Genomic DNA, 10,092 nt, shown 5'->3' with positions numbered 1-10,092 from the left:
GCAAAAAAAAAAAAAAAAAAAAAAAAACAAAATATACATATTATTTAAACATTTTATATTAGTTAAGAGATTCCTAATACCTATTAAGATATATTATTTTCTAAAAAAATCAGAATCTCTTTTTCGCATTTTATTTATTTATTATTTTTACGAAAATTGAAACGTGGCGGTTGGATTGTCGGTTCGGAAAAACAGTTACGAATGGAAACAGAAAATTCGAAGGAAAATAAAAAGGCAAAAAAATAATTATCCCTTAAATTGTAAGAAAATCGGAAAAAATCGTAAATGAAAGTGAAGCTTTTCTATTTTGACGTTGACATAAATCAAATAATTGCACATTGGTTCGTTATATTTATTTGACTTTATAAAATATTTGATACTACCTCAGATGTCTTTAAAATTAGGCTATTAAATTCATTGGCGCTCTTGTTCTTCCCTAGTTGATTTTAATTCCTACCTCAAATTCAATTATTTCTTCTGTTCAGGATATTTATTGGTTCCTAACGAGACTATATATATATATATATATATATTTACAAATAAAAAATCTCATTATATATTTTTTAAAAGTTATTGAATTTAATTGAAAGAAATCTTTTTCCATCTCCAAAATTTTAACTCTCAATAATTAGAGGAACAATAGTAAAAATATTAATTAAAAGTAATATAAAATGGCAAAAAAAAAAAAAAATCTACCATTTATTTTTTGAAAAATAAATGCACAAACCTATAGTTTTTGTTAGATGAACATGAATTCCTACAATGGTATGATATTGTTCACTTTGAGCATAAACTCACTCATGATCATCTAACACCTCCCCTCGAATAAAGTGTGCCTCCTCTTAATCGAGGCTTGACTCTTTTAGAGTCTTAGTCATTTTTTACTGCCTTCGAGGAGGTTTAACTTCTTCTCTTTTGGAGTCCTTTGTTCGACGTTTGAGGATTTACCAATCTATTGGCACGATTAAATTTAGGGCATGACTTTGATATCATGTTAATAATTTCAATCCCGTTTCTATTTTGAAGTGTTTGAAAACTTAGAAATGGAGTTTGAAGTTGGTGGAGAAAGGTCCCACGTAAGAAGGTTTTAATTATTATTTTTTATAAAAAAATAAAAAAGACCGTGTATGAGTTGGATCTTAGTAGCATAATTAAACGCGTAAGAAAATATGAAATGGGTAAGAAATTGGGGCAAAGTTTATATTTATTTTTATTTATTAATTGAAATTTTGGGTGTTGATTTCTGTTTCCTAAAGTATTCATGCATGTTCAGAGAAAAAGTAGAGAAAGGGCACGCATGAAATTTTACCCCCCAACATAATGTCAACAAAGACTGAGGTTAAAATGAATGAGACGTGGGTGTATTGATGGCTTTCAACTGCTTTTGTCCATCTAACATCAATTTCTTTTAGATATTATATGATTCTTTTTTCAATATCAACATATTTCAATCCAATTTCCAATCATTTACGGTCTATTGCAATCGATATTTCGGTAAAAATATAATTAAAACTTTATATTCCTTTGATATCGTTAAACGACCAATGAATATACGTTTAGACAGTTATATCTTAATTAGTTGATCTATGTTTAAGGTAGTTTGGATAAGTATAATGCCTCATGCTCGTGATTTAGATTCGACATCTGATAATATCGATATTTTGAATGAAAACTGTGCTCGTAAATTAATCTAAATTAACTTATAATAAAGAAAAAAATAAATTATTTATATGAATGAAAATGAAGGCACAAAATGTCACATAATTATTGATTATGTTTGTTGGAATTCAACAGCAAAATGAAATGATACTCACAAGCCAAGCACATACTTGAACCTTTTAATTTAACAGGCCAGTGGGTGTAACAACTTTCAATAATGTTGAGCCAAGTTTTGCCCCCCTCCTTAATCTGACTCTCTTTCTTTTTTTATTTTATTTTTTATTTTTATTTTTATTTTCCAATATCAATACCAAATCTGCCAAACTCAAACAACTTTCTTTTGTCTTCTTCTTTTCATTCCCATCTTCCACATTTTCTCCCTATATAATCTCCATTTCTCCAGCCCCATCTCTTCGTATCCATCGTTGCAGCATTTGTTCTTCGTATCCAAAGCTATCACCCATGGCGGCGCCTTCACTCACTCTTCATCTGTTTGGCGTTTGGCTTCTATTTTCCTCGGCGGCATTGTCCTTGGCTCACCCACTAACACATCGCCATCAATTTGTTGTATGTTTTTTTCTTCTCTTTCTGGGTTTTGCTGGTTTGTTTTTTATGTTCATTGTGTTTGAAAATGGAACTCTTTGAAGATTCAAGCTACCCCAGTGAAGAGGCTGTGCAAAACCCACAATGCCATTACGGTGAATGGTCAGTTCCCTGGGCCGACCTTGGAGGTCAACAATGGCGATACTCTCATTGTCACTGTTATTAACAAAGCCAAGTACAACGTGACAATTCATTGGTAATTACCCATTTCTAATCTTTACACTTTGAGATTCTTTTTATGGAGATTTGATTGTTTTAGTGGTGTTATTATTGCATTTTTAGGCATGGAATCAGGCAGTTACGGACTGGTTGGGCTGATGGACCCGAATTTGTGACTCAATGTCCGATCAGACCCGGAGAAAGCTATACTTATAAGTAAATAAATCATCACTCAACTCAAAAGCTTGAACTAAAAATGAATTTAATCTCGTTAATTAATGCAGATTCACGGTTGAAGGACAAGAAGGGACTCTATGGTGGCATGCACATAGCTCATGGCTTCGCGCCACGGTTTATGGAGCCTTAATCATCCGCCCTAGACAGGGAGATTCCTACCCTTTTCCCAAGCCAAACCGCGAAACAATCCTTCTAATGGGTAATTAAAGTTACATTACATTATATAATTACATTAAACATAATTAATCGCCCGACATAAATACAAGACATTATTTTTAAATTTTTAAAATTTAATTTTTTTTTTTTTATTATTATTAGGTGAGTGGTGGGATGCAAACCCCATTGACGTAGTGAGACAGGCCACAAGAACAGGAGCGGCTCCGAATGTCTCCGATGCTTTCACTTTCAATGGTCAACCTGGTGACCTTTACAAGTGCTCTAGCCGAGGTGAATTTTGTAATTTCACAATATATATTTTAATATTTTCTCAATTATGAATATTAGAAATGTTATTAAATGTTTTCCGGGTCGAGTCGGGTATGATATCCGGTTGTGTATGATGATTATGCAGATACTCTAATTGTGCCCATCGATTCCGGCGAGACCAATTTGCTGAGAGTGGTGAACTCCGGCCTGAACCAACCGCTTTTTTTCACGGTGGCGAACCACAAATTGACGGTGGTTGGAGCCGACGCTTCCTACACAAAGCCCTTCACAACCTCTGTTTTGATGCTTGGCCCAGGCCAAACCACCGACGTTTTAATCTCCGGCGATCAGGTCCCTTCCCGGTACTACATAGCGGCACGTGCGTACCAAAGCGCTCAAAATGCACCGTTTGACAACACCACCACGACTGCCATTCTCAACTACAAATCTGCCCCTTGCTCCGCCAAGAAAGGCGGCGTGTCGATTAAACCACTCATGCCTCCGCTCCCTGCCTACAACGACACCGCCACCGTCACCGCCTTCAGCCGTAGTTTTCGTAGCCCTCGACCCGTCCCAGTCCCGAAGGAAATCGACGAGAATCTGTTCTTCACCATCGGATTGGGACTCAACAATTGCCCACGTAATTTCAAACCCAGCCAATGCCAAGGCCCCAACGGAACCCGCTTCACAGCCAGTATGAACAATATCTCATTCGTACTTCCTTCCAACATCTCAATTCTTCAAGCCTTCCAACAGAGGATTCCCGGCGTCATCACCCCTGATTTTCCGGCCAACCCGCCGGTGAAATTCGATTACACCGGCAACGTCAGCCAGTCTCTTTTTCAACCGATTTCCAGTACTAAAGGTTACAGATTGAAATACGGGTCGACAGTACAAGTCGTGTTACAAGACACTAGCATTGTAACGCCTGAAAATCACCCGATTCATCTCCATGGTTACGATTTTTACATCATCGCCGAGGGATTTGGAAATTTCAACCCCAAAACTGATACTAAAAAATTCAACCTCGTTGACCCTCCTCTTAGAAACACCGTCGCCGTCCCCGTCAATGGCTGGGCCGTCATCCGATTCGTCGCCGATAACCCAGGTAATAATTTTTAAATAAAAACAAATTAAAATTCTTCTTTTATTCCAAAATTTATTAAATTCTTATATGGTTTTTGATTTATTAGGTGCTTGGATAATGCATTGTCACTTGGACGTGCATATCACGTGGGGGTTGGCGATGGTGTTTCTGGTGGATAATGGAGTGGGACATTTGCAGTCAATAGAGTCGCCGCCGCCGGATCTCCCGATATGCTAAGACCGCCAAAATTAAAAAGAACAGCAAATTGGAATTAGTTTCTGAGTTTTTATTTTTATTTTTATTTTTTTTCCCGTTTTTATTAGCAGTGGGAGCCATAGAATATGCTCTGTTTCATTGTTATCTTCTTTTTGATTTATAAAGTGGTGATGTCGACGACCAAGCAGATTCTTGAATTATTCCATAAGATCTTTCTTACGGTCCTTTGCAGACCTCAAATTCTAATTGATTTTGTAATTTAAAGCAAAGTAAAAATTAAAATTTAGGCATCGACCAAGTCAAATTTTAGTAACACCTAACTTAGGTTAACCCAACTGAGAATCAAGGATTAAATTACAAACAAAATAATGGAATTTTCTACCTTTTTTAATGTGTTCAATATTGGTCAATATCCATTTAAAAAACAGGAAAAAAAATTTGGTCAAAATGGGTGCAACTACTTCTGATTGTTCTTAAGCAATAAAATTGGTTGAATCTAAGATAACTTCTAATCAACTGCTAAATCAACCATTAGTTAAGACTCATTTGATTTTTTAGTTTGTAGTTTACTTTGTTTTCTTATCTATATTTTTTTAATTTAATCAAATTTTTAAAGGACTCTGAGAAAATTGAAATTTAAACTAAAAAATTATCATTAATTTAAAATAAAACTTTTCAAAAATAAAAAACCAAAAAAAACTATGAAAGGAAGTCAATCTGATATTGAAATATAGATTATTAATTTTATTCATCTAGTAAATAGATTGATTTCCTTGATTTCTTTGTCATTTTAATTATTACATATATTATTATGTTCTGTCCAGTTTCAATGTTCATCAAATAGGTTTAAATCTTACATTAATTATTATGTTCAGTTTTGAATATTCAACGAACAGGTTTAAAATTTTCAATCTCTATATAATTAATTAATTAAAAATAAAATAATAATAAAAAAAAAAAACAACCGGGATTCCTTGAAAGTAGACAGCTGAAGCCTGTTGCCTACTTTTTCATAATGCGGCTGCCGAAGTGGCGTTTGCAGTGACGCATTCTAACTTAGTTCAATTTTGCCATGTCATCGATGACCTTCGACATGATGTCATGTATCAATCCAACGTGGCATTATTTGAACCCTGCAACTTGGCCCAATATAAAAAAGAAACGTGGCACAAAAATACAACACAGCATCATATTCTAGTGTTACTGGGAGGCAATGGCATACACGTACTACCCTACGTGTGCCACAGAAATCTTAGGTTAATTTACGTCCCTGAAAAACAAAATTAACTTCTAATATTATCTATTCAATATTTTATTTAAAATGTTAATTTGAATAATAATTAATTTAAAAGAATTGATTCGATCAAAGTTTATTAGAAATTTAAAATTAAAAACATTGAAACATATAAAAATATATTTTAAAATAGACAAGTTGACCGGTAGAGACTGAATTTATAAATTAAGTTGGCTTAATGCCTTTTCTAATATTTATCCAATATAAAACGACTCGTTTTAGTCAAAGTGAGCTTGACCAACGCGCTATTTTTCTCGATTTCTCAAAAACTCTATTTTTTTTTGTATACACGTTAATACCTGCGGAAAGTACTTGGTAGAGAAGAAAGCGACCCGTGAGGTCGGGAAACTTCAGTGCCACGTGGCAAATTATTATACATTCTGAAGTCAGATAGCCACTAGGAAACCGCCACGTCGACGTTAGTTAATAAGTCATAATGTTGAGGATAAATATCAGAAGTCTCTGGAGAAGGCTATAAATATCTTCCTCGTCTGGCTCACTGGAGATTCCGAGAACTAAAGATCATCTACGCCGAAAACCAGCTCGAGAAACGGAAGAGAGAAAAAAGGAAAAAGAAAGAAGGCGTTTCAGAGAAGTTGCGGGAAGAACTGAAATAAATTTGCTCGTGTTTTCAGATCGAAAGGAGTTCTTCGTCTCGCATGACTGTAGAGATAGTTCAGAGGTTGGTTTCTTCATCTTCATCTCTTCTTTTTTTATCCTTTTCCAGTGAATCCTTGAGTTGTCAAATGAAATTTTGGAGTTCTTGAGACTATTTAGGGTTTGTTAATTTGGAATCGTGGTGCCTAAAATTTAGGTTTCGAGATTGTTCTAGAAGTTTCTTGCCTTTTTCTCATGAAAATGTTTATTCTACGAAGTTCGTAGTGTATATGGAAAGTTATTGCCGATAATCTCTTAATACTTGAGGCTTCAGAAATCTGTGGGTTTTGGTCTTAAAAACCGGTCTAATCTGTTGTCTTCTTTAGGAAGCTGCAATTACTTGTCGTCGCCTAAGTTTTGTTTACCTGGGGCTCAAGAAACCAGTGGGTTTTAATCATACGAACCGCTCTAAGTTTTTTTGTTCTTCCTTAGGGGGTTGTAATTGTCCAGGGGCGAGGCAATCAGCACTCTGTTTTCTGATTTCTTCAATTTCGGTTCAAAATTGACAAAAAATGAGTCTGGGTGATCGATATTCTGACGCAATTTATTTACCTGCCAAACGAATTAGGAAGAGGAAGTCACGGAGTGGACGAGACCCATCGACCGTGGCTGAGACTCTTGCTAAGTGGAAGGCTTATAATGAGTGTGTTAATTCTTGTGATGATGGAAGCAAGCCAATTCGTAAAGCTCCAGCGAAAGGATCTAAGAAGGGATGTATGAAAGGCAAAGGAGGACCCATGAATTCAAATTGTAATTACAGAGGTGTGAGGCAGAGGACTTGGGGAAAATGGGTTGCGGAGATTCGTGAGCCTGATAGAGGTAGTAGGCTGTGGCTTGGTACTTTTTCTAATGCCCTTGAAGCTGCTCTCGCCTATGACGAGGCTGCCAGGACCATGTATGGGCACACTGCTCGTTTGAACCTTCCCAAAATTACAAACACAGGACTGCTAGCAGGCTCTGCCTCGGATTCTTCAACCACCACGTCGACGACAACCACATCATCGAACCAATCTGAGGTCCGTGTGTCTGAGGAGCTTACAATGACGCCACAACCCGTCCCCCCAGACGTTAAGATCGAAGGTGAGCCGAGGACTGGGTTCCCGGTTGATCACATTGCGACATCGGCGTTGGATGCTAAATTTTGTGACCAAGGCAATGATCAGGCAGCTCTGTTAGGGATTGAATTTCCCAGATTGGATCACTTCCCGAACTTTCAAATGGATGAAATGTACGAGTTTAGGACTAATGACATTGCAATGCCAGTGAGCTTAGAGAAGAAAGTGAAGCATGAAAGTGTCGATGGCGAATATCCCGATTGGAGCAGTGATCCATTCGACATCCAGGATGTGCTGCAGGACTTTCAAATAGATGAAATGTTTGATGTGGAGGAGCTTCTAAGCATTATAAATAGTGATTCCATGCATGATCAAAGCTTCTTGCAAGGGAATGTGTATGATTCTAACAACATGGTGCCTCCCCAACCATCAAGCTTATCGAATCAGGTCCGATACCCCGACGAGAAGCTGCTCGGAAGCCTGCAACACATGGAGCAAGCTCCAGCCGACGTCAATCATGGGTTTGATTTCTTGAAGGAGGGGAGGGAGGAGGATCTGAATGCTGCAACAGATGATTTTGCAAGATACTTGAATTATGAGATGGGTGGTTAGGGTTTCTGAAGGGCAATCTAGTTGAGCATCATTTATTGTGTAAACTATGTTGGTATTGAAGCGGACGAATTATTGTGCGTAGGTTTTAGCTTGGGGAATAGGCTATGCTTCTCATCAGATACTTAGTTACTTGTATAGCTACCTTCATTAGGTGCAACAAAGTTTTTTCAATTAGTTTAATGAAATTCATTATTCTTTTTTATGAAATACCCTTAAGCATTTCTATTAAAATATAATATGTAAATGAAGTTCCAATGCGTCTTTTCTTTCTTTTTCTACGAATAGAAGCTTTTAACAAATTAAACATTTAATAAACAACAAGATAGAGCAAGTTGTAAGGCAACTTGTGCATAGGATACATACACAGCAGGGTTTTTCCCAATCCTTGATTTTTGACCATATAAATTATGGGTTTAGCTTCCGCTTTAGGCAACCAACTTGGGTAGCCTTGTGAACTTCTTTAATCTTTAAATTTTTTTTATTATTTTCTCATAAAAGAAATTAAATTAAATAAATCTTCTAGAAGTTTCTTTTGTTAAAAAAATTGGACTACAAATTCAATGCTCTCTCTAAAAGAAAGCAAAAATGATTGCACAAAAATGGTAGATAAATGAACATAAATAAATAAAAGAAAAGTATTATGAAAGAATCTTATCTAAAATCTTAGAAACGATAGAAGATACAGGATTTTAGTTGACAATGTAGGACAATTGTCAGGTATGAAGGAGACGTGGAAAATGATTAAGGAATTATCTTGCATGTTGGATTGTCAGGTGGAGCCCGACTCAATGCTTCAGTTCAGCGGCTTATTTCACTTTATGAATCTATCCATATATTACACTCCCAGATTATACTAAATTAGTAGCTATTCTCTTCAACACATTAACGTTGCCTACTATGTGTTAACGTTTATTCAGTTAAAATTGTCTGTTACATCATATATCGTACTGACATTTAATTAGAAGTATTTGAAAGAAGGAATAATTAAGTAATTTAATTAAAACTATATATTAAAAGAAAAGTAATGAATTGGCAAAGATGGTGTGTTTCTAGAAAAGTCGTTAAACGTGAACAAAATTAAAGATATAAATGGTGGCAATGGCAAAGTTGAAGTTTGCAATGGAAATAAGGTCCAAACAAAGGCCTTGCAACTTGCCCATCCCACTTGCAATTCTAGGCAACTCCAACAGCTTTAAGTAAGCTCGAAATACAGCAAATTTTGTTCCCAAGTGGACCTCAATTCTTTTCTTTTTTTTTTTTCTCTTTTGAACCAATTTATCAAACACTTTTAATTTAAATGCCTCCAAACCAAACCCAATATATACCAACTCCTTGTTCTCTTAATTATATATTTCTCAATCTATCCTCCCATCAAACTCAGCCCCATATTGAATTTTAAATATGCCTTCCTCCCTTCAATTCTACCGCTACACCACCGCTAAGCCCTCTGCCGCCTTTAACCCAAAGACCCACTTCGTTTCGCTGCCGTGTGCGCTTACAGACCACAAGCATACAGTAGCGTCGGAGCAGTGCAGCTCTGTCGTGGTGCAGACCATCGACGCTCCGGTGGCTGTAGTTTGGTCGTTGGTCCGGCGATTTGACAACCCACAGATGTACAAGCAGTTTCTCAAGAGTTGCCGGATTGTCGATGGTGACGGTGCGTCGGTTGGGACGATTCGTGAGGTGCACGTGGTGTCAGGTCTGCCGGCGCTGTCGAGTAGAGAGCGGTTGGAGATTCTCGACGATGAAAAGCACGTGTTGAGCTTTAGCATCGTGGGAGGAGACCACCGACTGAAGAATTACCGGTCGGTGACGAGCTTACACGTGTCACCGGGAGGCGGAGGAACGGTGGTGGTGGAGTCGTACGTGGTGGATGTGCCGCCGGGAAATACGAAAGAAGAAACGTGCGTGTTCGTAAATACGATTGTGCGGTGCAATTTACAGTCGTTGGCTCGAGAATCAGAGAACATTGCCAAAGCAAAAATCAAAAACATGTAAAATCATATACAATTTAGGCATAATGTAGATAATCAAACGCTAATCGCTTCAATTTTCTTTTCTTTTCTTTTTTTTTTTTTTTTTTTTTT

General features: G+C 36.7%; 3 protein-coding genes across 5 annotated transcripts in view; all 3 read left to right on the top strand.

Annotated features, from left to right (window-relative positions):
• Window positions 1-2,029: 2,029 nt before the first annotated feature.
• Window positions 2,030-4,571, top strand: LOC111487759 (laccase-12-like). The gene is made up of 7 exons (XM_023135286.1): window positions 2,030-2,226; window positions 2,307-2,458; window positions 2,545-2,637; window positions 2,706-2,857; window positions 2,977-3,105; window positions 3,230-4,192; window positions 4,278-4,571. Exons 1-7 carry the CDS (start codon window positions 2,122-2,124, stop codon window positions 4,406-4,408), a joined length of 1,725 nt encoding a protein of 574 aa, XP_022991054.1. The 5' UTR covers window positions 2,030-2,121; the 3' UTR covers window positions 4,409-4,571.
• Window positions 4,572-6,085: 1,514 nt separating this feature from the next.
• On the top strand, window positions 6,086-8,206 carry LOC111487548 (dehydration-responsive element-binding protein 2C-like). 2 transcript variants are annotated; one of them, XM_023134997.1, is made up of 2 exons: window positions 6,086-6,363; window positions 6,771-8,206. In XM_023134997.1, exon 2 carries the CDS (start codon window positions 6,851-6,853, stop codon window positions 8,003-8,005), a length of 1,155 nt encoding a protein of 384 aa, XP_022990765.1. In that variant the 5' UTR covers window positions 6,086-6,363; window positions 6,771-6,850; the 3' UTR covers window positions 8,006-8,206. The 2 variants fall into 2 exon arrangements, with proteins under 2 accessions (XP_022990765.1, XP_022990766.1); XM_023134998.1 differs by having other exon boundaries at window positions 6,089-6,363; window positions 6,907-8,206.
• Window positions 8,207-9,226: 1,020 nt separating this feature from the next.
• The window catches only part of LOC111487549 (abscisic acid receptor PYL4-like), a 1,581-nt gene continuing 715 nt past the window's right edge, over window positions 9,227-10,092 (top strand). The window contains exon 1 of one of the 2 annotated variants that reach the window (XR_002719097.1): window positions 9,227-10,054. Coding sequence is in view for 1 of the 2 variants with exons in the window: in XM_023134999.1 (XP_022990767.1) it covers window positions 9,407-10,003 (597 nt within the window). In the remaining variant the exon portion in view is untranslated. The remainder of the gene's footprint in view (window positions 10,055-10,092) is intronic. The other variant, XM_023134999.1, reaches the window with a different exon arrangement.

This window comes from Cucurbita maxima, unplaced genomic scaffold (genome assembly GCF_002738345.1).
Source record: "Cucurbita maxima cultivar Rimu unplaced genomic scaffold, Cmax_1.0 Cma_Scf00012, whole genome shotgun sequence".
Lineage (NCBI taxonomy): Eukaryota > Viridiplantae > Streptophyta > Magnoliopsida > Cucurbitales > Cucurbitaceae > Cucurbita > Cucurbita maxima.
The sequence above is the reverse complement of the archived record's forward strand: the minus strand, read 5'-3'. Positions and strand labels throughout refer to the sequence as shown.